Below are 26,939 nucleotides of genomic sequence, written 5' to 3' on the forward strand. Positions count from 1 at the left end.
TCCGGTTAGAGGGGAGTGATAGAGTGGCTTTGGTGGGCCCCTGGCGTCCAGCCAGGGTCAAACCACCACAGGCACCCTCATGAAAAGAAGGAAATTGCTAAGGGTTATTTGGGGGCAGAAATTAAAAGAATTGTTGAAAGAATAGATCTGGTAGAGAAAGCAAGACATATTCTGCTTCTAGAAAAGAAAATCAGAACACCATGCTCAAAGTCCAAGAAATCCTTTGTTTAGCACAGACCTTCATTTTAAGAGATGGAGAAAATTAATAAAGAAACAGTTATTTTAGATTTTATTTTAGGCTACTTGAGAAATTGAAAGTGGGTTTACCTTTTTATGTAAGGAAGGGAAGTTACAGAAACAGAGTGTAAGAACTTAAAAAAACAGACCAAACTTCAGAAAATGCCAAGGTGTCTTGCAAATTGAATCTCATGGCTAAAACCACATGAGGCAGCTGACAGCAGTTTAAGAGACCATATTCTAGGGCATAGCATAAAACTATTTTGAGGAGAACAACTAATTGGAACTATATTGACTGACTTGTGTGGCTGATCCACAGTTATCTAGAATTCTTCAGTGACACAGAAATCAAACAAGCAGAAACAAAAGTTTATCCATCTGTATGCTTAAGTAGTAGCACCAGTCTGTGGGGAAAAGCTGAGAAAATCTAAGACTCAAAACAAGGCAGAATCTATCAAAGTGCGATCAGGGCAAGAAAAATATCCCAGAGCTGCAATCAAAATAAGAGAAGTCTATCACTAAACAAAGACAGTGAAAATGAATGGTAACTAAAGGGTAAATAGCGTTCTTGTCTTTAAAAATTGGTAAAAGGAAAAACTGAAGACACTTACAGTCAGTCAAACTTTTGTATCAGGGAAGAGATTATAATGAATATTACAGACTTAATTTCAAAAGAATATATAGGATAAGATGATAAACAGTTAATATAGTCTTGTCAAGATCAAAATATGTAAAAGCAAATTTCTTCACTTTCTCTGACATGATAGCTAACCTAATAGATAATGAGGAAACAGAAGACGTGACATATCTTGAGTCTAATAAGGCTTTTGTCCTGTATGACATCATTACAAGTGCTTAAGGGAACATGGACAAGACAAAAAAAATCACTGTAAGGTAAGAAAACAACCATTTGAAAAGCCACACAGAACCAGCTGAAGGGGACCTGGAAGTCTTATTTCTCTCAAGCATTGCTCTACTTAGTACTTTACTTGACACGGATAACAAACCAGAAAATATGATTTTAAAAATCTGCAGATCATAGGGAGGTGGCAAATGCTCTGGGAGAACAGGATCAAATTCAAAGCAATCTTGAAAATTAGAGATACAGTTTGGGGATATGAATTACAAATAAAACAGACAAATACAACGCACTCCATTTAGGACACTGCTCCTTGCCTGAGCCTCTCCAAAATGTAACGACCTTCATATCCAAAATAACAAGCCCTTCAAAAAAGCTGCAAACCAATACATCTACACTCTGATGACATATCCCTACAGATGCTGCAGTGTCTCACATGGTCAAGCTCAAGTCAGCAGGGAGCTATCCTCATAATTTTCCATTGTGCTCTACATGCATGAAAAGAAGTAGTAAGATACAGAAACACTAGGATTGAAGAGAGGTGGATTTGAAGGGAAGGCAGTAATTTCAATCAGAGCACTGTAATGCTGTTGTAAAAAAAAAGAAAACGAAAAAAATCATTTTTGCAAATAATATATGTGCAGGTGGAAAGAAGACATAATTTTCTGTTCTGTTTAAAGCTCAGGAGGCCTTAGCTATGTAAAACAGTATCCAATTTTGGTTAACACACTTTAAGAAGGAGACAAAACAAAGAGACACCCAAGGACAGTACGAATGACAAAGAGTTTAGAAACATGAACTATGAAGGGAGTTAAATGGAAAAGAGAAGCTGTTGATACAGCCTTCCCGAGATGTAAAGTGTTCTGGGAAAAAGCATTAGAAGTAGAAAATACTTTCGAGGTGTAAGGAGAACTGATCCCTAGACATAATATAACTATTTATAAGGCACCATATATAATAGTGCATCAACTACATATAATACAGTATAGTACTTAGGATGTGAAATAGCCTTAACGAGGTTTTTTTTTGTTGTTGCCGTTTCTTTTTTTTTAAACAATCAGGATATAAAACCATACGGGATCATCCAGATGGAATTATCTTGCCTTTGAGCAAAGGGACGGATTATACGGTTTCTGTGTTCACTTTCTGCCTGATATATATGTGGTCCTCAATACAAACCTGTCACTTCCAAATGATGCATAATAATCACAAAAATAGGATCAAGAGAAATGAACTCATTACATTTACTTAGAGAATATAGCTAACTGCTGTCACTGAAAAATGGAGAATAGCAAACCTGATCAACAATGTCGTTGACTTTATCGCGCTCACAGTCCAAAATCACTCGCCTTTCCTTTTTCACTTCTAGGTCTTGAAACAGTGAACGGTAAGTTTCATCTTTTCTGTCATTGTTAATATTTCCTACATTGATAGCAGTCACTTGCCATTTCTTTTCAGCAGCAGAATCCAGCACAGCTTGCAATGTTGATAAGCCTAGTGAAGCCCAGGAGAAAACAGAAGATATGACTGATAAAGCTTCAGGAATAACAAGCTTTTAGAACGTGATTTATGAAATTACTTATTTAATATTTCCCTGTAACTTGTTTGACCTGTCACACATTGTTAGGACTCAGAAATTAAGATATGTGTGGGCCAAATCGGTTCTTAGTGCATGAAATTTCTATTTACATCACTGCAAGGAATCCAGGCAGAGCCTTGTAAGGACAACGTTTTGGTTTTGCTTCACCCTGCTTCAGAATGGGATTTTGCCAGTTTCACTGATCCACTTCTGGAATTCCACACGCTGGGAAAAAAGGTCTTCCAGGAGAAAAGTGATCCAATCACGGCAACAGAATCAGCTGCTTATTATGAAATGCTATTAAATTGCTTTTGTTCTCAGTGCTTGAGCAGTACTGTATTTAAACCCGGACCTCACCATGTCTATGGCAAAATTCCCATGTTCTGCAGTGGTGCTAATGGAGCTGTTACTTCTATTGCCTATAGTCATATGCCTGATTATGAAAGAAGATGTGCCGAGATATACTTTTCCATATAGGTAAGTCTACAGAAGTTTGCCTTCCATTTTATCCTTTTGGCACGTTCCTGCCAGGAAGCTGTAATGTCTGTACAGCTGCAATTGCCTACAATATATTGTAAAATCAGTGAAGATTTTACTTGACTGGTTTTCCTTTTCAAGGATTAAATAACAGAGTATAGAAACATGAAAATTACTGCTGGAAATGAATTTCTGCTATACAACAAATACCATTCTAACAATTTCCAGCAGTACATGTTTAAATTCCTTCCAGAGATTTCTACATCATTCTTGAGAGCAATTTTAAGGATAGCAGATAGTATTATAGAAAGAAAAAGAAAATTAGACTTTCTCACAAGCCAATAGACATTTTTGCACATTCATCTCCCCTGAATCCACAGAATACCAGGAGTCACTTCTCCAAGACAAATGTCTGACTTGGTACGTAAAGAAGGTATAACGGTCATGAAAAATAATAATGGTTATGCCCATAAATGTAGCAAGGAAGCGCTAAGAATTAGTTTGTCTCATAGTTTGTAAATACATCATTACACTAAGATTGGTCAGTGCTTAGCAATTCAGCTTTATCAGTGAAAATGGTAATGACATACAGTACTATACTAGACTGGGCATCAGCAAAGGTAGAAAATGGCAGGCTTCCAAAAGCAGAAATTCAATTATCTCAAATAGTTCTGGTTTTCTGTGTTGTCTTTAAAGACAACCAATATGACGTTTTGTATGTCATGCAATGAATATTTATTTTAAAATAACAGATAACTACAGTCCAAGGGTACATATAAACTAGTTATAACATGTTAAAAATAAATGTGGAGAACTCATGTTAAAAGGAAAAGATAATGATTGTAAGCAAAATAAAGATGTAGGAAATACCTTAAAACATTAAAAAGCACTAAAATAAGTCTATACTTCAAAATAATGTTTTAAATGGTGATTTAAAATAATTAAGAAAAACAAACCACAAAAAAAAAAAACAAAATCAGAAACAGATATAATCTGAATCATTGTTTCAGATCTCATTTAGTAGATTTCAGGTCCTCCAATCTGTCTACATGTTTCCTCTGAGTTAAACAGAATCTCAGGCATAAAGTCATAAGGGCTGTTAATTTTATTATCCATTACCAAAAGTTTCTATATTTTACTCCTCTGATCTTCCATCTTTCCAAGGGACTCCCTTTTCTTGGGGTGCTGCAGAGATGTCAAATGGCTGCCTGGATTTCTTGCTTTTTATAGGTGGCCAATTTGTCATCCCCATACAGTTTAGTTTATTCTGATCGCAATAACGGATTGCTGAATAATGAAAACCAAAAAAGCATTCACTGCAATACTTCTGTGGATGTGGAAGTATCTGGAGAGCGGTAACAGAAGTGGGACTCTGCAGAGGAGAAAACTCCAACAACTTCAGTGGCTTTTTTTAAACTGCAGGAATAGTTCTGTTTGGGAACCTCATGTGCCTGAATCTCTTTTGGTTATCATGAGACAAACTCTTAATTCAGTGAGCTCTGAAAAGGAGGACTGAACAGGCCAAGTAAATTAGCAATTCTGTTACAGACAGAATCCTCCAATTACGTCGCTAATTTTTCCAAAACCCACCGTTTAGTACTGGCAACAGAGAGGTGGGAAGGAGGGTAAAGGACACTAATCCACATTGTACGAGAGTAACTGCCATATTAAGCCAGTAATAGCTTGGGCATGCATATACTGAATGGCCTCACTTCTTACAGACAGGAACGGGATAGGAAATTGCCCTGTCTCTTCAACCAGTCAGTCCCTAACCACAGAGGAGCTGTAGAAGTAGCGATAAATGATTCTTTTGGAATAAGTCATCAAACTAATTCCTATTAGCTTTAACAGCTTCCATGAAGAGTTTGCCTTTTTTATCTCATTCCTGAAGGTGGAAACTTTTATTTAAATTATATGTCATTCCTTGAATAGACATCACTGTCACGCTTATGCAAAAGCATTTAGAGGAATTGCAGACCTTGTGTATTCAGGGTTTGGTATCAGTGTTGCTGACTACATACTGCTTGACTCTGCAGGTTAACTTTGTGCAATCAGTGGGAGCACTGAGGAACAACGATTTACTCAACATAAAGGTAGGAGTTTTGTGCCTTGGAGCTTGTTATCACTGGGGCGCCTTGCCACAATTAAAACAAACAACCAGAAAAAAAAAAAAAAGCATAACCAAAGGGTGACTACAAATAACAATTTCATGCTGTTATTCCTGGCCAGATTCAGCCAGTACAGCTCACAAGAAGAACTAGGTGGTTTTTGGTATTTCCTAAATATAAGTTATACGCAGGTCACGTACTGCACACAGCTAGCTGATTGACGCAGTATTGGCTAAGCAAGTAGTTTTAAATCTGTGGCAGTGGTTGTTCCTGACTCTAATGTGAACTTGAAAAGGATCTGCCAGAGAAATGGGCTTAGGGTTCATCATCCCACATGATATTACCGTTGGAAGCTATGTACCAGTATTATTTTTTCTAACTTTAGTGCTTATAACACTGATAAGAACTGCCTTGAGGAGGTCCCTTCAGCTTCTGAAGAACATAATGCATAAAATGGAATTAGAATGCAGAGAATCTAATGTCACTCCATTACTCAACAAACCATGGTGTGGTACAACCATCCTTTAAATCTAGTGGCATCTTAATATTTAATATGCACTTAATATTCAACTCTGGCAAATGAACATGCAGGTGAGCCACAAAATAGCCTTTTTAAAGGGAACAGGAGAAGGTAAGAGTAGAAAAAAGATAGCCACGGACTACTAGGTGAGGAGAGCCTGAAAACAGAATGACAATAATGGAATTCCAGAAAGGGCAGTCAGAAACCCCCTATTCTGTATAATGCTGCTTCTTCTCAGAAAACTAATATACCACAATTTGAAAGTGATTTTTCCCAGTTCATAAACTGTTATATTATTATTACTACAGCCATGAAAGGGCATAGGACTTGAGAAGGCTGTGTTGCAGAGTAAATTGTTCATAAGCAGTAGATTTGTGTTTATCAACAACAACAACAAAAAATCTAAGCTCAACGGAGGAGAAGGAACTTGAGTATTTATCAAAAGCATTCTCCAAAGAAGCAGGGATTGCATCCAAGATTCTTGCTTACTTAGTGCCCGACTATTGATTTTGCATGTGTTGAGTGAATGTGTGGTAGTAGAATGCCCTTCATGCTCAATGTTTATTTTTCCCCTTAGATGATTCTTTAGAAAAAAGAAAAAACTTTTTGTAGAAACTGTTTTACAACATGTGATTAATCTCACATTGCTTATCAGCACATGCTTGCAATTCTGTCAATACATACAGTAATAATTTCCTTCTCATTTAAACAATTTTGTTTCTGTCCCAAAAGCTCATTCCTAAATTTAAGCTTACACTTACACCTGCTGCAAGTAAGTATTCCTTTCCTCGCTTACTTTTCTAATACTAATGCAGCATTTCAGCGAGATACATCAAGCAAACAGCATGCAGATAAGCAGTACCACATCTTACCTCTGTCGCTGTCATACAAATACGCAAACTTGGTCCACTGATAGTACTCAATCAAGCTAAGAAGAGCTCCCTTGAGGTCAGGTCTCATCTGAATGACAAAGGGATGTGTCCCATCTGTTGGGAAGCTGGGAGTTATGAAGGACACATGAAGAGTCCCACAGAACGATGTTATGGTATTTACAGACTTCTTGTCATAGAATCCAAAAATAGCAAAGACTCCTCTTGAAAACTGGGAGCAGACTAGGAAGGAGAAAGAAAAACAATTAGGTGGGAGAATTTTTTCAAAAAATGTATTGAAAACTCTATCATGTACATATTTGAGTAATAATGAAATTGTCTGATCACATAAATACCAGGAGAAAACAGCACTCCTCTGCTATGGAGATTATTATTTTGTTAGTATTATTAATCAGTAATATAAAGCTTCCACTAGAACAACAAAATCAGAGATGGGGTTCACATTCCCAGACAACTAATTTAGAAATAAAACTCACCAAGTTATTCTTAAATTCTATTTATACTGTAAAAGATGGTGATGCAAACATCAATGGCAGCTGAAATTTATATAAAGAGTCATTATGATCACACACAGTATTATGGAAATAGATACTTTTTTGTCAAGTTAAAAATAAATTGGCTCTGAGGTCAAGACTCACTGACCTTTTTTGCAAAATACCTTAAATAACTTTCCATTTGGGGAAATGTAAAGTCAAAACTAGAAGCAAACCTATTAACAGTAGAAAAGTAAGAAGTTGATTTGCTTTGAAACCCTTCCGTTTCAAGGCATTATTTTAATTCCTGCTTTGTAGGACTCAGCAAAAGCTGTTCCTTCTGGATGACACTTGCGGCCATGCTGCAGAAAGAATAACCTCATAGGTGTAAATAACATGCTGATGATTCACTTTTTATCACTAGAGACAATTCAAGCCAAGTGATGAATGCTACTGACCACTGCAGTCTGCGTAGAAGAGCTAGTTCTTCTGGGTTATTCTCTTTGACACTGCAGGCTATACTAGTGCCTAAGTTCTAAACCCAGGGTACAGTAAGGAAATGTTCATTTACCACCTACGCCTTCTTTGGTTTGCACGTAGTCACCTTGAACAAGAGACAACCTTCTAGGGAAAACATCATCAGCGTCACTGCAATCCCTGCTACACCTGACCTGCTTATAGATATAAATCACAGTGTAATTGAAGCTAATTTTGCCCAGCTATTTAGTGCACTAATCCTTGAATATAATTCAAATAAGGGCAAAAATAAGTTGACTTATTTTTTAAATTTCGCAGTTTTGAATTAATATTTTCTCTTTTGAAGTTATTGCATCTTTAATTTAAAAAAATAACATCCCTTTATGCCTGATATTATTAATTGCTATTCTCTTTTCATGGCTTTCCCTATCTATCTTTGCTACCACAGTCATGTCTCATACCCTGATTATTTCTATACTCCAATTAAGAGCACCTAAACAGTATGGGTGAAATCCCGAGTCTGCCAGTTTCAACAATTATCACCTATTAAGTTTAATTAGGTCAGAATTTCACCTCAGGTGAGAGAATACAAGTGATTAAAAAACTTCATGAGTAATACCCCTTTACAAAAGGATGTTGCAGGTTTTCTAGGGCTAGGGTACAAGATGGTCAGACTTCTTCCACTCCAACTGCAAATTGTTATGTAAAGTTCCAATACTTATCTCAAGTGCATTAAGGGTATAACCTGCTCATGTTAGGCAAAGATTTCTGAAAAAGGCTGTGAATTTTCTGAATAGCTTTCCTGTTTAAATTACTGGAACTCCTTGTTTTATTCCAAACCGCTATGCTCTCGCTGAGACAAAACCAACTCACTACCTCCCCACACACTCATGAACAATTGTTTCCTATCTGCAGCGAAGACTGAATACTATCTGAACTTGCTACAATAAAGGTGTTAATGTCTCATAATCCACCTTCAAAAATGCACATTAAAATAAAGCACCAGTTTACACTTGGATCCCTGGGCAAGAATTCCACAGAAGACTGTTACTGGCACACTACTGTGATCTTCTGTATTAAATCACTTTAATGCTGCATGTAAGATGACAGAGACAACAACAGTGTCATCCCAGGATCACTGAAAAATAAAAAAAATTTATGCCAGTATTGCTGATTTCTAGGATGCTATAACATCTCCTGTCAGACTTACGGTTCTTCTTCGATAACCAGTCAATGGTTTTAGGCATAGATGAAATAACGCTGTCTACAGCTGCCAGCAAACAGAGCCAGCTGCCTGCACCAGAAAAATCGGAAAACCATAGGCAGTGCCTTCTCAGAAGCACCATGGCCACCCTTAATAGAGAAAAGCCTGGCTCGTTTGGAGCACTGCACCCCAGTCTCGGTCTCAGTTCCTCCCCTATCCTTCCCTCCCTTCCTGATACTGGAGAGATCTGGACCTCTCACACCTCGGCCAAACGTCTTTGGAGTAATGAAGTTCAATCTGCCCATGCTGTTGGGAAGTTTTCGTTAAGGCTCTGTCCTGGCTCCTGAACTCATGTAACTAAACAGAACTCAACTTCCATTTAAAAAACCCAACCCACTACACTTGGAAAAAGAAAAAAAATAAACCAACCCCCAAAAAATCTTCACAATTGTTTGTGATAGCAAATAAGAAGAGTCCAGATTACTTAAACTAGGCTTCAAACATGAACAGTGGGCATGTACTGGGTCTGGCTGGGATGGCGTTCACTTTCCACACAGCAGCCTGTATGGTGCTGTGTTTTGGGTTTGTGGCTAATACAGCATTACTGACGCATCAATGTTTTAGCTATTGCTGAGCAGTGCTTGCACAGCGTCAAGGCTTTCTCTTTTTCCCCTCTGCCCACCCCAGCAAGTAGGCGGGGGGTGGGCAAGAAGTTGGGAGGGGACAAAGCCAGGCCCATTGACCCAAACCGGTCAAAGGGATATTCCATGCCATGTAATGCCATGCTCAGCCATTAAACTGGGGTAGAGGAAGAAGAGAGTAGGGAGCTCTGACTTCCAAGGTGGCTGTTGCTTGGAGACTGGCTGGGCATCAGTTTGCTTGTAGAAGGAGGTGAGTGACTGACTTTGCACCAATTGGGTGGGGTTTTTTCTCCCCTCTTTCCTTCACTTAAACTGTCTTTACCTTGACCCACTAGTTTTCTTGCTTTTGCTCTTCCTAATTCTCCCTTCTGTCCACTGGGGGAGTGGACAAGCAGCTGTGTGGGTGTTTGGCTGCTGGCTGCAATGAACCCATGACGGGGCAAAAGGCGTTATTCCACCTCCCACCCACAGGACAGACCTGTTACTAATGCTGGCCTGCACTTAAAGGTGTGAAGGAGTTCTGTACCCCTTCAGCGACACAAACGTGCAACCAGACTACTCTTCAGAAGAAAACTGCTGTTCTTTCAAACTGAACATCCTCCATGGCACAAACTCATACCACCTCTCTTCACTACTCACTTACTGCCTGTTGACCAAACAGAGTTCTCTGGAATTAACATATCAAACAGCTCTCCATTTAATAATCTTTACACCTGGTAAATCATCAGTCCTTGCATGTGTGTGTTATCCTCTGGGGAAGATGGATAAAACTGGAATTTTGATCTCCTCTCCTGCACAAAGTAAGAGACAAGTACAAAGCACCACCTCCAGCTGGGTAGTTCAAGTCTCTGCAGTTCTAACTGCATACACAGGAGCTGCAGCTTAAAACCTGAATTCCACACACACGTGTACTCAATCCTAACATATACTAAGATAAAAGCAAAAACATTTTATATTTTTAGAATTATTAAGAAACCTGTCACACAGATAAACTCTCATTTAATTCAACCAGGGGCCCCTGGATATGAGGTCAAAACTCTTTCTGACACAAATCTTGACATTAAGGACATAGCACACAATAGCAAATACTAAGCTGTGTGGATCAGCCAGAAAAATCAGGATCAGCTTCAACCAGGTAAAATGAAATTTTCATCAGCAGTGATGAGTGTCACAGTTGTGCACTGAAGAACCTCAGTGCTGTGTTTTTGTGTGTGAAATTGCTCTGAAGATTAAGTGGGAGGGTACCTATGCCATGTAATAAAAAACTTGCTAAAAATAAGCATTTAGACTTTGTATCAACACAAATGCTTGCAATTGTTCTGGGGCATTTGGTCTCTCAGGAACAGGAGGGAAAAAAGGAATGGTATTTCCAAATATATAATGGTGATCCAGTGGATAATGCAGAAAGCGTAATTGCTTTTGGCAGGATTCCCACCTTAGACTAAGCCTACAGTCATGTTGCTATTGCTGGGAGACATTAGTTTTATAATGGTGAATCACAAGCTGTTCACAGTTATTAGATAAAAAAAAAAAATCATGATGATTAGAACTCATAAGCCACTGAAACATGAAAGATCTATTTTCTTAAAGACATTAGAAGCAACTGACAGGATTCATTTCTTTCAAGCTCTCCTGTATTAATTGTTTTTCTTTGGGTTTATGTTGTCCTTTCTAGAAATAGTCGGTGGCCTATTTAGCAACAAGACAGCAAGAATATAGTAAGCTCATTTTGTGAGAGAGGCTCGCCTAGAATGACAAATAACTGGGATTTCAAGAAATAGGGTAAACAATTAAAAGTACCTGAGAAACAACAATTCCCAGAAGGTTTTGTTATAGTTAAGAATTAAGTATTTTATATTTGACTTCTTGTTCTTCTACTAACATAGCCAGGCAAAAACCTAGTTTGCCGTTGTTTTCCAGAACACTGAAAATGTGTCCCAGTCTTCCAAAAGCTAGAGCCCAGATTTGTTCAACAGCAAAATTAAGCTTAAGCCTTCAATGAGAAACAGATGCCTCGTCACAGGAGGGCGAAAAGTACTTGCTCAGTTACTAACTGCTCTATGGTTAACTACATCTATTTCTTCTTAGACCTCCTTTTTACCATGATGCACTCATACCTTTCTTTCTTTCACACTTTCTTCATTTCATGATGCTGTTTTGTCGATGAACTTTATGGGCAGGATAACCTGATATTTAGCCCTGTGACTACAACCGGTTCTCCAGAAGCAAAGGAATAAAGCAACAGACATTTTTTGCCTCTCATCATATAGAACATATTTCTGTGATGTGTATCATCTTATACTTAAAGACTCAAAAAGTGCCAACTGAAGAGTACATTTGAAGATTCAAAATATAAAAATGTTACAAATACGCTTGGCTTTACATAGTGAAGTGATGCCAGTTTAGGAATGATAGTTCACTTTCATGACTGAAGAACTGAATCTTCAGAGGCATAAAATCACTTAGAAATAGTTGCATTTGAATACATATGCTTAGAAATTATTCCTGATCAAGTCTTCCTAAGCCAAGGGTTTCTTTCCAAAGGGAGAGTAATGAGCCTCATCATTGTTTACATTCAGGGACAATTAAATTGGAAAAAGAAAATTAACAAAATGCTCACTTAACTTGCTGAAATAAATGTCTAACAGTACGTGCATATAGGTAAATTTCCAAAAAGTGTTATTATGTCTTCTAATATTCTTCTAGCTTCTCCAAATCTTTTGTATTTTTATTTATACGAGAGTTTTGATACTTGGTTTCTGTCCAAAGATTAAAATCTAAAATGACTGAGAAAGTATTTGCCATTCAGTGCTTAGATTTTAAATGCTATCTAGTATTATTGTGGCTTTATATGTTATTTTACAAAACTAACTTGGTTTACTATGGTGCTAACAAAGCTGTTTGAACATTAACATAGGGGAATAAGTCTTCAGTGCATATTATTTAATCATGCCCAACAGAATAAACATTCTCTTACTTCTAAGAGAAAGAAAATAAGTGTAAAGAAAAGAGTCAAGCACTGCCGCTGCAAAAGAGGACCAAAACACAAAGGAAACGTTCATTGGTCTGAAAAGTTGATAGATGAGTTGGAAGTAGCCAGGAACAAGACACAAAACCGAATGCCCAGTTGGTAATTTCAGCTTCTGAAAGGGGACATTAAGAACAAGCAGACAGTAGAAAGGAACCACAAACAATAGATGGAACAAAAGAAGCAAAAAATAAGCAAGAACCACAGCTGCCAAAAGAATTCACATATGATTGAAACTGCATCAGAAAATCATTATGAAAATAAAAAACAGTATGGATTGCTTTCAAAGCCATTAAGAAAATTGCAGCATAGCAGAAAGCATATTGTATACATTTCATTGACTAAAGATTTTTTTTTTTTTTTTTGTAGGAATGCTATATATAATCTACATGGTCTGTTTTACCCATTCAGATTATACTGTTACATTCTAGATGTGAGGGGTAAACTTCTCTTCAGGAAGAGTGAATATGGCATAGGGAAACACGTCAAGTCCATCCAAAGTGTTATTCAGAACCATGAGGGACTACGTATTTAAACAGCGCAACTTGAGATGGAGTTACTTTTTCTAGGCCTATGGTAGGCTAACTAAAATTGGGAAAAAACAGTTTCCCGAGGCTCAGAGAAGAGCATAATAACCAAAAGATAAGACAATTGACCAAAGCTTCATGCTAGGATTCAATAAAACATGGACACAGAAACCAAATAAAGGCTGGCATTTTAAAATCCCAAGATAACCTTTACTAAAGCTGAGAGGCAAATCAATGCCAATTAAAACATCAATGGCAATCAGAACTAAAAATATGCTATACTTCCAGACAACAAACCACCAAATTATGTAGAAAAAGACCTTCCTTTTTGTCTCTTTTTGCAATTTTTAATTCCAGCGCCAATAAATGTGGATTTTTATCTTATTTTGAGCATTTAAGAAAATCGACATGCCTGCAGTTATAGCCATTCAATACTGATCTAAACTGTGTATTTTCTTCTTTGCAGATTGTGCATATATATATGTATCTCATGGTAAAAAAACAGACCTCACTGGGAAAGATCAGCACTGAATATTGAGCTTTCACACAAAAATAAAGAATGATGTGGACCTCAAAGACTTCAGTGGTGAGTTTCTCACCTGTACATTCGATCTTAAAGCACAAAAGACAGCTTAGAGCAAGAGCCAGGCAGTTAGCAAACAAACAGTCCGTAACAGAAAGGGGCCTCAGTTTTGCACGGAGACAACTATAGAAATTCTCACAGCCTCAGAGAGGGAAGAAAGGAAAACTTAAATGCTGAGACTGAAACGTCTGTAGAGGACAATTATGGTGGAACAGTACAAAGGATGTTTTTCCACCTTTTCTGGCAGAAATGTGATCTTCAGTTATTGCTACGACCTGAACTGTTTGTTCAGAGATTATGCGACTGCATGGAACTTCCACACCATGTTATTAGCAAAAGTGGCTTTGATCATTGTGCAAAATTAAGAGCCAAAACCTGGATCGCTGCAGTATGAAACAAGCTCAAAGACCAGAGGAGAGGCAGATTTATCTATTTCAACCAGTCAATCATACTTCACACTGAGGAAAGAAACTTTGTGCCAATATGGGATATTTTAAGCAAGTACAAAAAAGCCTTCAAGAAGTTAGTGGCCATCTGTTAGGAAAATACATGATGATATGGCACAGCTTCTCTATATGCTAATGTTGCAATAATGAAGGTGGTAAATAAACATCATGTTCAGATTGAAACAACAGGTCAGAAAAACAGTCTGTTTCAATGACAGTTGCATTCAATTACATATTGCTTGGCTGTGTACTGTAAGCATTTGAAAATCTTTTTCATTGCTCGGGCAATTACCACGATGCAAAAAGAAATCATTGCAAACACCACGGAAAGAACCATACTAAAACAATTATGCTTTTAAGAATAAAATAAGATTCCTGTAATAAAACTGAAATGCAATGCAAGTCTCGTAATGAAAAAAATTGTCTGTATCCCACACAATTCTTACACAGCTCTTCCCAGAACTGTTAGGATCCTAGTATATTTGTCTAAATCTCCACTACTGCTGGCTGAAGGAGCTATAATGCTTCCTGAACCCTGAATCCGGTGACCTGGCATCTGTGTTAAATAACAGAAATGTAACTTTATCTTGTCTCCAAAAAATGGTTGTCTCCAAAATCAGGACATTCTTCATGAAGCTTCTCTTCCCTGCCTCCCTTCTTTCTCTCCCAACACCCCAAATAAAAGCCATGCTATTTCCATTTAATTACATAAAATTTAACTAATTTATTTTCTTCCAATCTAAGAATTCACCTTGCAAATCTGCCTGGCTGGCTTTCTGACTGTATTTCTATCTTTCCCAGCAGTTACAGCCTTGCAGTAACACAAAATTGTGAGTGTCCAACCAAGTATTATCTCCTAGAGGTAGAAGCGGGTAATCAAATCTAAGGAGAGACTACGAGCTTTTCGGAGCTACGCTGCACATCATGAAGTCAGTTCTTTCAGGGCCAAGCCTGTAGTTTGTGCAATCAGCATAATTCTACTGAATTTGACAGAGCCTACATAATTTGTCCCAACTAAAAATGTAGTTCTCCATTTTTAGCATGACCATTTTCACAAACTTTTCAAACCAGAAACATTATACACAACAGAATGCTCATCATCTCCTCTTTGCCTTAATCAGCATTGCTGGAAGCATTCCTTTTCTACATTTCATTAAACTAATCATCTTCCAGTTCCTAAGAAAATGTCATTGTGTAAAACTGTGTATTTGAAAACTTGTAAAAGGATTTGGAAAGGGATAAAATTAACTTGGTAGGTACAACTACTTTTTGTTAAAAGGTTGGCAGATTGGGATGCAATTTATGAAACTTGTTTTTCGTTTCTTGAGCTAGAAGGGCCAATGACCACTCCTGAACAGATTGTCCAACAGTGCCTGAAAACACCTTACACCATCTAAAAGGAAACACAGTTTCAGCACCGAGTTTCTCTGTTAGAAGGATAGGGATAGCTATGAGAAAAGACTCTGCAGCCAACTCGTAAAAATACTAAAAAAAAAAAATAAAAATTGAGTACATCTTAAGGAAACTGCTTTAAGGGATAAAGAGGATTTCCTGAAGCAGAGAAGGTACAGCAGAAAATATGTAAGTGATCTGTTACTCTCAGAAGACCTCACGCTACTTTTTCAAAGGAACAAACTGTTATTTTCCAACTGGTCATTTGTGACCTGCCATACACATTATTCTGAGAAAGTTAGATGTTTAGTCCCAGACACTTATTGCTTACATCTCTCTCTCTGAAATGATGCAACTGGGAGCCTGCTTCATTCACCCAACACAGTCCAGCCTACGGCTTGTCACCTCAGCGCAGCTAGCACTGCAGCGTGCGGCCGTACCGCAACGACCTGTCATACCTATCCCAAGGCCCCAGTCCCTCCGGATGCCTAAACCCGATTTTAAAATACATCATCTAACTAAAAGTTTTGGCATAAACGTAACCCTGCAGAGAGGAGTATCTCACACAAACTAATGATTTAATGTAACAATAAGCAAGACGAGAGACCTCGATTCCCTGTGCTGTCTTGGGTCCAACAGCTTCCACTCCTTGTAGGAAAAATGATGCGTCCCTTCCACCTGCAACAGCTTCCACCCAGCGTTGTTCCAACCTAAACCACTGACCCACAGCAAAGGGTGGCTTATACTTACACGGGATTTTTTGTGGCTTTTTAGGCTGCGCTTCCAGACATAGCTTAATTTCCTGTAACGTCTTACGGATTTATGACATTCATTGGGATAATCAGCTGTTAACCTAATTGTCAGGCTTTATTTGTATTTACAAATAGTCTAATAGTCACATCACACACCTTCCTATCTGCATGCCCTACTTTTAGGCTGTAGAAATAACAGAAACATTATTTATTTGTGAAGTATTCAAATACCATTCAATAAACATTATTAGTAACACAAATCAGAAAAGCAGCAAAATCCTCTTAATTAGGACACCCTAGTGAACAGCTTATTGTCCTGATTATATGACTTTAATTAAGACAAGTTACTCAAGAATAAAACAGCATGGAGAGCTTTAAAATGATAACGTAAAATGAGCACTCATTGCAAGCACAGGAATAAAATTGATATTCCTTGCCTGTCCTTCGTTAGCTCCTTTAATCTCTTAACAACCTGATGCATTCCAAAATGCATTAGAAGCTTCTAACTTTTTAGCTCCCACGAAGGAAAATTCAGTTTAGCACTGATGGAATAAATTCTTGTTAAGCAAAACTTACAAAGATGTGATAAAGCATTATCGTTACCAGTTACTTTAACAAAGCAATAATTCATCCTTCAAAGTGGAGAATACTACAATATATGCTTCCTTGTGACTGAAATTACAGTCCCAGATTTTTTCCCCCCTGTGTTCAGACCTCACAGGAGCGGGGCTAATTAGCTTAGGTTAAGTTTTACACTGTTTCACCTCTAAGTTTTGCCTGTATTATCTGAACTAATTTGAGCACCTACACTGTACTGCATACTATGTATAGACATGCACATACACTACATCAAACTAAAAGTAAAATAATTTTAGAGGAAGCCTGTCCAACATCTAAACCAGTGTGAAAACACGTTCCCCCTCAGCATTGTGACAGTGCCCAAGGGTCACAGTTCCTGGGCCTTTTAAGTTCCCTACAGCAAACCTCCTGTTACATTATGTACGCTCTCACACTGCGTAAAAGTTCTGTAGAGGCTTACAGGATTACTAGATTGGGCTTTATGAAAATATGCCATTCATCCACCCTAACTGCTGTTTCTGTGGTGAGCCCAAGTCATCATAGGAAAAAAAAAAAAAAAAAGAGGAAACGCATTGTATGGCCTTATAGTTTCAAACCATACCTCTTCCTTTAGCTGAACAACATAGATCCGAATGTCAGGAAACTGTCTGCTGAGCATATAAGATCGTTTTTCAAAAATGAGCTTTTCACTATAAGGATTTGGGTTTACGCTTTAAAACTTTACCATAATTTAACTGAGATAAACAATCATTAAAATATTTACCAGCACTATTTACTATTTAGTAAATTTGCTTTAGTAAAGCAAATAAAGCTTTGCAATTTCCCTTGCAAACAGGCGTCTGAAATTGACCCTGTTTACTAAGAGCTTCTAGGCACAGATTTAGTCAACACAATAGTCTTTTCCAGGCACCTTTACATCACAGAAATGAAAATCCACTTCTCCTTTGTATCTAATATCAGAAAAAAAGTATTTAGTACTGTGTCCTTCCAAAAAATTGCACGTTTGGGGAGATGCATCAACTTAAAGCAGCTGATGATAAACCCCCTTGGAAATAGATTACTGCAATTACAAAAAAAAAAAAAATAAAATAAAATGACCACCTGCACTGCACATAAAAAGGACAGATTGAGGATCTAGTCTGAATGCCGCAGGCACTTGGAGACCTTCATAGCATATACTGGGCTCTGGTCATTCATTCTGTGCCTCGACTATGTGTATGTTAGCAAGCAGCGCACTGCCCTAGGAGCACATCTGTAGAATGGAAGTTGGTATTGAAGATTAAATATATGGGTTTCAGGGGTTTTACTTCGGGCTAACTTTAGGTCATCCCAGTGGACTAAATGCCCACTAGCAGTTTGAGTGCATTGGTGGAACTCCAGAAACACATCCTCCAGTTGAGTTTAATTCAAAAATAATGTGTTCCTTGTGCTCCTAAACCACTCCATAATGAGACTCAAGCAGCAGAGCCAGGCTTGGTTAGGCAGTTTCCTTCAAAAAAACCCATTCTGAATCCAAACTGAATCACTCAGGTGGAGGCACCCATGTATTTTCAGCAGGTATGGAAAACATATTTCCATTTGGACAGAAGTAAAATTTGATAGGATGGCATGAGACTAGAACTGGTTATGCTGCATAAATTTAGTGTCAATTGAGTGTTTTAGGTTCTTTCATTGACAATGTTCTAAAAAGGAGTTTACTCCAAGAACAGAAGTATTAAGCTTCAAGTCTTCTTTAAATCCCTATTCTTAACAGTAATTAATTTTTCACACTCCTAACTGACTGAAATAATCCTAAATGCATCACCTCCCAAAGAAATATTACCTCTCTTCTCTCCTGTTACTTTAAAAACTCATGACTTTCAAACAAGTGTCATGATTTGGGTGTCTGTTTCATGAAGTGAACACCAGGCACTGGCAAAATACAGTAAATCATGCTGTAGATCTTGTAGACTGACTAGTTATACTTACAAGTGGCTATTCAAAATTTCTAGCACCAGCCAGCTGGAGTGGTTTCTGTGCATTGCAAAGAGAGTAGTCCAGTCTTGAATAATTAGACGTAACAGCTATAAAACACATCTGAGCTCCTACAGTTTAAAAAATTACTGTGCCTCAGCTCTACCAATGTGTCTGTTACTTTTGGCAAATCAAACTGGTTTTATTTGTAGACTGAAAATATTTCTTGCCTCCTCCCTCACAGAAATACCAGAATGATAACATTTTGAACGACACAGGTATTATTCTTTCATTGTTGAAGACCACAAATTTCATAGAAATTTGAAGAAACAAGTCTGATCAACTGCTGAAGTTCAAGTTGAACAGCTAAGACTTTTTGCTCTATCCTAATATTGAAGGGAAGAACATGCTTTCTAGTTTCTCCTACTTGAAATTCAGTACCTACTTCAAGTTTTGGATAATATGGTTGGGGGGGTTGTATGCTTGCTTGTTTTGGTATTTTTCCATGGTTAGATCAGGAAACAACATTTAGATTACTCCAAATGATGATTATTAAAAATATTATTTATCTATATAAGCCATGCTTACTGTATTTAACTGAAATGCTACCTACATTATGCTAACTTTGCTCAGGGCAATCTAGTATCTCACACTGTTTGCCCGGAGTAATCAGGTTTTGCACATAGAGCATTCTAACACGTACCGCATCAGGCTTTTAAAAGAGCTTCTATAAATACACATGATCAGCATGTAATGCAACAAAATACAGCATTTTGTAGCATATGGCATGCAGAGCAGTGAAGTAAAGGGCATGCCTAGATCTCAGCTGTGGCATGCCACCCAGTTTGTTCCCTAACGCTTACTTAGCCATATGGCTCATCCTAGGTGGCAAGCCACCACTAAAGCACAGGTGCATATTCTTTCACTTGAATTCATGACCCATGCAAGAAAGCTGGAATCAGCTCTTCTAATTACATATTCAATTTCAGTTCTGTTGTATAAATTTACTTAGAGTTTACCACAAGAAACAAACCAAAATTCTGCATAATACCTGCGTATGACAAAATACTTAATTACATTGAGTACTGATTAAAAACACTGCCCTTTGGAGAACAAGGCCTGATCTAAAGCTCATTGACAGTGATATAAACTACAGAACAAGGAAGATGCATTTAAAAGGACAAATGTAAAGTGTCTGACCAACAGCAAATGGGTTCTCCAACTTCCTCTGAAACAAAGTCATCAGTATGGAATCAAAGTCTCATTTATTCTGGCTTGCTTGTCAGTGAGGCAAACCTGAAAATTTCAGCTCACAGGTTTTCCCCAATCTTGGCTCTTCCAAGGTTCTTATTTCAGAACTGCTCTGCCTGTGAACCATTAACACAGTCCTCCTCCCTTGCTTTCTACCTGGCTAGAAGCAATCTGTTTCAAGAAGTTCTCTGAGCTTAGTAGGCTTTGCCCCCTTAAAGGACGACAAATCAACAGAAAAGCTTCTGTATTTCAGACAAACACTGCCCATTCGTTACAGTATCACAGGCAACCTCTAACGCTTCATAAAGCAGAAAAGGCCCAACACATAAAGGCTTTTTTGCTGCTGTCTATATTAAGGCAAGCTAAAAATGCTGTATAGCATCTAGGTGAATCTATTACATAAACCAGTACTGGGATTTTTCTTCCCCTTCCTCAGCTCTTTCACCTTTTCATCAAGCATCCTTTTTTGGAGATACTGTGAAATGCCTTGCCCTGAAAACAGTTCATCCTCCATGAAACACAGAAAAGAGATAAAGCCAATTTCAGAGTTGTCCTGAGCATAGCTGGCGTTACAGTACCTGAAATTGCAATTGGAAATATTTGCAAGAACCACCACTTCATTATGCAAACATATGAAATACAGTAACAGCTTAATCTTATTCTCATTGGAGTCATTGGAAGTTTTGCTATTTACTGAAATAGGATGCAGATCAAACACGAGCAGCTTAATAATCCAAGCTCACTCACCATTGTGCAAATAGCACTTGATTAATTCGAGGCACCATCGTAAGCTACAGTATGGCTCTGTGCCGGAAAAAGTGAAGCCTCACTCTTCATAGGGGTAGAAAACTTTATTTGTTTTTAATGAATCCAGAATGAAGTTACGTTTTTATGTCTTGTAGCTTTACTAAGTTTTACTTTATGTCTTTAGCTCTACTAAGATATTTCATGTAACAGTGAGAACAGATTTGTTTAGACAATGATAAATAACAGAGGAGATAATGTACATTTTGCTGCTATCTTCTGTCAAATAAATGCTAGTCAAATACCTCATCAAGCCTTGCCATGGAGACAGACTGCCAGAATGGTAGAGAAATTTTGAACCTCTACAAGGCACGTTAACCACGTCTTGATCAATTTATATGCAGAACCCTGCCTTCAGCAGAACTTTCTTTGCACCGTTAGCCCATATTGTTGAACTGAATCCAGTACAACAGGAGTGAATATGGGAACTGTTCTCTTTCAATTTGAATGGTGACACAAATGCAAATCAAATAAATCTATTTTTTATAGCAGCCTGCAGGTCTTATATGTAGCTGGCAAATCATAAAAAGATGCATATTTACAGGTTTTAAGAAAAAAAAATTACAAGGATTACAGACAAAAAATATAGTTAAGTAAACTGACTGTAAATGTAAACATAAATCATATAGTATCTTGAAAGCTGATGTGAAAAAAAACAAGGGGAAGAAAAAAAAAAGGGGGGGAAGAAAACCAAAGGCTGCTGGAAGTCAGAAATAAGGCACAAGCTCTCCTCCTTTTCTGCTTAACACAATATCCTGAGGCTTGAAGTCACTACCTTATAGTATCTTAGAAGTCATGTAAGTGGAAAACTGTGCCAAGAACAACTGTGGATAATTACGCTATCTTAACATAAAAATCAGGTTTGTTTTCATGACTATGAAATCTGCATTCTATGCATTAGATATATGTATGCTTTGTATATTCAAAAGAGAAATCAAAAGGATTTTCAAAGTAAAGGGACTACTTTTTGTTTGGTTTTAATTACTTAGGTAAATATGGTGTACATTAAAATACTGCAGATGTATAGTTCATTATATAGTTGCTAATTTCAAAGGAGGTATGCATTTTTTGTGCTTAAAAATATACAATATTCTATACTGCTTTTGTTACTAGTTTAAAAGGGTAGAATGTGCTGTAAAGTATGCTTGTTAGGGACTTAGCCTAAAATTAATGAATTATTTGGCATAAGTAGACCCCATCACATGATCTTTCAAAGAAAAATAGTATTGTATTACACACAACAATGCCAAAATAGATTAATAACCCTCAGTGTAAAATAAAAGTTCAGAACAATATGGAGCAGCGATACAACATAAAAGGCTAAGCAACGCTGCTTATGGCAAAAGGCCTAACCTGCTTCACATAAATATGGGAGATAAATGACTTTTTAATGTAAATATAACTATTCACAACTTTCCTTGACAGATTCAAATGACAATCATGAAAGTCAAATTTTGAGCAAGCATGCGCTAAGTATCTTAAGCAAAGGATATCTCAAACATTATTTATCTCTTAGGTAAAAATGCAACTTGGCCTATGTTTATCACACATACTCCATTAAAAAGCTTACTCCGTTTCATATTCCTTTTGGTGGATACCAACTCAGGCTGTGAAACTGCATTAAAATGACAATTTAAAGAATGATTTATTCAAAGAATGGTGTAATGGTTAATTTTCTTTTACTTTCAACTTCTTTGTTTGCCCTTTTAATTTTTTTCAGTCCTTTCTCTTATTACCATGGTAGCGCTGCAGTAAGTGTTGAGTTCTAAGCTGTTCACATGGCCAACTTCTTGACTGGATTAAAAAAAACTTACTACCAGTTTTATACAAAATCACAGGCAGTAGAGATGAATAAGACTGCAAAAAATTAGACTTGCTTTCAAAGCCTGTAATAAAGGCCAAACAGTCATAATATTAATTAGTGGACTACACGTTAAATCAATACAGTATAGCGTAGATCGAAGAAGACTTGTGCCCTAATGTTCTCACAGCAGACTGTACAAAATTCTGGGTTTTATTTTTTCAGTACCATTAGATGTACCTTATAGTTCTCATTCCACAGTGTGAGGATATTTATGACAAGAGTGACTGAGCTAATAAAGCTTTCTATAAATAAAAAAAGAGAAGCCAGAAAAGAAAGGCAAAACCGTTAATTGCAAATGGAAAGAGGGAGACAGATGAAAAAGAAAGAAAAAAAAATTCTGTGAAAGGTAAAGGCAAAGCCGAGAAAGAATAACTGCGAAATCATGACTAGAAAAGTGTAATTTATCCAGTTAAAGGACTTCATCGCACATTCCTCGCTGTTTTCTCATGCAAAAGAGCTTAACCATTGAAGGTGTCCCTTTTATCTTTCTGTACTACAGCTAGAAATAATGCTGTGTCATTGCTGACAAGCTGCTGTTCTCAGAGGTGTTCTTCAACTGAAAGTCCTACATATATTGCTTTTCTGTCTCCCTTTAATATGGAATGACCTCAACCACTTTCAGTTTCAGCACCAAAAATTGCACAGCCCTACAATTCTTTGCCCCTTGAATGGTTAAACTCCTTGGCAACTGGCATTTGTAATTATCTGAAACTGTGCAGAACTTGTACTATTTGATAATGATACCAAGCACAAGGAAGTAGCATCTTTGCTTTACCATTCAGGAAAAGACCAGTTTGCGTCGTGATGCCAGCATCGTCTAGATGAGTCACACCAGCAGATTAAGTGGGGCTCCCACATCGGACAGCGGCACAACGGGAGTACAAGAACAGAATGTTTTCCTATTTTTTTTAAACAACAATAAAACCAAACATGGGACTTGCACTTTAGAAATCATTAACATCAACAGAAGCCCTTCTAGGGGCTCCTCTTGCAACAGAAGAAATCAAGGAAAGACTTCCCTTAGTGTTCAAAGGCCTGGAATACCTATCACTGGAAAATCAATTCTATTTACAAATGTAACGACAGTAGTGAACCACCATTAATATAATTAACCATATAATCTTTAGTGGAGAACCATCATCTATGTATGGCACATTTAAGTCTCCTTTTAATAAAAATGTAGGCATTGTTGAGTGGTTTAGCAGAGTGGTTTCAGTGAAATAAATAAAAAAATAAAAATAAAAAAATCATACATGTACTCTGAATAGAATTAAGATCCAAAAGGGCAAGTATTTCAGGAAAGCCTATCTACCTGTGATCAGATCCCTTGTAATAAGTTCACATAAGGTACTAAATGCTCAAACCAAATACTGGCAGGTCAGTCAGAGGAGAAAAGCAATCTTTTTTAATGGTCCTTTGGGAAAGACAGGGCTTGCAGTGAAGTTGGTGCTTTCTGGTGTATTACCTACGCTCAAAAAAAAAAAAAAAAAATATACTTAAAGGACCTATGGAAGATAAAGACATTGTGAATGACACTGCAGTGCATGGCAGTTTCAAAAAGGAACCCATCAAAGCTTTTTAAATCCCAACTTGCAAGTTATGAGTTGGCAGTGTATGCCAGCTTTTACCAAATCACAGCAAAATGTAGATCACTTTGGAGGAAGCTAATGGCAAAAAGAGGCCATTAGGTCAGACGCAAGCAGTGTGAAAAAGGGAAGCAGCAAAGGGCATCAACCCTGCTACGCAGCATAAATGCTGAACTCCCTGTCAAGATTTCTATTTACATTAGCAGAAATTTGTAATGAGTCTATGAAAACTACAAACTGGGAAAAAGAGGAGCGATGACTAGTCTTGAATAGTGTTCTCAACAGGGTTTTCCAAAATGTAAAGACTCTATCACCCTTTAATCCAAGGTAAAATACTACAGTGACAGTAAGGAAATAGTACCATATGCTACCTCACAAGGAGGACTTGGGGCAGCATGCTTATAGATAGAAACTCCAGTCATATATACACTGAAAAAACTAACACCAGTGCAGCAAACACTATACTCAGATCAAAAATAGAAATACCCATTGCTTCATTGTCCGACATTCCATTAGCATGCATATGGCAGCACTGCAACATTTCTACTGATCATCTTCTTGGCAAACCACTAGCTTCTTCAGTGCCAAGACTTTAGTACCTGATCGTAGAGATACAAATGTATGACCTTAAAGTGAAATATATTCTGGGGAGAAATTCCTGTCTGAGACGTTCAGTCATTCAATTTTCTAGACACACCAATTAAAAAGAGAAGCAAGCTATAGACATGTGTACTTGCTGTAACAAAATACCTGCTGGCATCTGAAAATAAACTAGCAGAAAAACAGAATAAATGAGACTTGAGGCAAACAACCCTTTGAAGAGAATAATTAAGTGATAAATAAAACCAACACATTTCCAGGCTAACCAGGTACTTCAAATGTAAGAAAAGGATTAAGAGCAGAGGCTGAACTAATGGGGAAAAAAATGAAGAGAAACTCAAGGAAAATCTTTCCAAATATTCTGGAAGATATGGGCAACTGATCTGTTTAAACCTAGAGGAAATCAATGACCATTGCTTTAGGTCTGGCTGATTAAAGTAGTTTAACAGGTGCACCTTCTGCTCCTCTTTCACAGGTCACCATCACAGGGTGAATTCTGACCATTGGGTCAAGATTATTTGGAATATATTCTTATCTTTAGGAGAGAATTTTAGCAATTAAAGCACCTATTACCGATGTGATAACCAGGAACACAGATTTGACATGTTTAATTCAAGCCCAATTACAAAAAGTAATACTAAGAGCACAGGATTGGTCTTTTTCATCTCTCCTGTTTTACATCCTGCTCTGTCTTTACTGATCCTCGTGAAACTTTTAATTAGCTTCTTTTTAGAGAGGAGGAAATAAAAATTAATTTCCCTAATACAGAATTATTATTGGTGGAAGTTTAATACTGCGTTTGTTGAGTTTAAAAATGGAACTTGCATTAGCAGGAAAAGACAGCTTGAATTTCTATTCTCCCATCTTAGCCCATCATTTCTTTATAGATTGCAAAGTATTTCTTTTCCTCTGTCTCTCTACACACAGCAACCTACTATCTTTCGCATCACCGCCACATCTGAACAAATTAAATTGCATTTTAATCTAATCATTAGATATTGTATCACATCAGGATCAGCCTGGAAACATGAATCTCATATGAACCCTGACTCATTACACTTCTCTTTATACATTCTTCTCTGGAAGTAATATCTCAAAGTACTGCTGATCAAATGAATACTATTTTTGTGCAATAAATGTCTCGTGACCACTACACTGTCAAACCAGTTTTTAAGCTGTTCTTCATATGCAGAGGATGCAAAACTTTGTTTTTAATAACAAGTATGCTATATTCCTAACTATAGGTGTTCCAGTGCATACCAAAAGCAAATCTTTAAGACAAAATTTTGGGGTTTTTCCCCCTGCAATTAGAGAGACTACAGCAGAACTTCTAACACTTAGTCTTAAATGGATTAGATTACCAGGTCTGAATTAGTATTATAGAAAAATGACAACAGATGCTGCAAAAAATCAGTGCCTTTAAAAAATTACCTCTGCAATGGCAACAGAAACAGATTTTCTGTTTTCTGAGAATTTTGTTCAGATACTGGAAGGAGGACAACTCCTACAATTGGATAAAGTTAAGAGATCCCTCTAAACAATGTCTTTATCTTGTTTAATCAATGCTCTCCATTTAGAAATAAGTTTAAGGTACAAAAACATTTGAAACTCAATGTCATAAATTCAGTTCTATTTATATATTGCTTAGTGATTTCTATTTTTAGGATTTCTTTTATTTTTCATGAAGTAACCATTAGTTTTATTAATATAACTGGAATTATTGGCTTACTACATAATTTCCTCAGCCAGATGTCTCAGATAAGTTAGTTAGATTTCTGACCTTCAGGGACATGGAAACAAGGAGGAAGTAATAGCTTGGTCAATCAGTCAAGGACAAAAAGGAATAATAGCTCCCATCCACAAACCTCAATGAAAAAAGGAGAGGTAAAGCACCTTGGGTAGAAAGCCTGGTTCTGTAACACCATTTTCAATATGCGTATCATTGCATAACACTGCTTACCATCTAGTCATTACTGTATTTTTAAGTTTCTGGCCATTTAAAACCATCTCAGTTTGATAAAAGCCCACATGTTACTGACTGTAGAATATTCTGTTTCCCCTAAGACTAGATGCACATAATTTAATCAAACTTTCTGTAATAAACACCAG

The 26,939-nt window shown here is 37.2% G+C and overlaps 1 protein-coding gene across 1 annotated transcript in view; it reads right to left on the reverse strand.

Moving 5' to 3' along the window:
- Window positions 1-8,966, reverse strand: part of GRIA2 (glutamate ionotropic receptor AMPA type subunit 2) — a 53,060-nt gene extending 44,094 nt beyond the window's left edge. The window contains exons 1-3 of the mRNA XM_009636459.2: window positions 8,831-8,966; window positions 6,653-6,892; window positions 2,394-2,590 (exon numbers count right to left, since the gene is read on the reverse strand). Of these exons, the coding sequence (XP_009634754.1) occupies window positions 2,394-2,590; window positions 6,653-6,892; window positions 8,831-8,966 (573 nt within the window). The remainder of the gene's footprint in view (window positions 1-2,393; window positions 2,591-6,652; window positions 6,893-8,830) is intronic.
- Window positions 8,967-26,939: the final 17,973 nt, after the last annotated feature.

This window comes from Egretta garzetta, unplaced genomic scaffold (genome assembly GCF_000687185.1).
Source record: "Egretta garzetta isolate BGI_Z169 unplaced genomic scaffold, ASM68718v1 scaffold114, whole genome shotgun sequence".
NCBI lineage: Eukaryota > Metazoa > Chordata > Aves > Pelecaniformes > Ardeidae > Egretta > Egretta garzetta.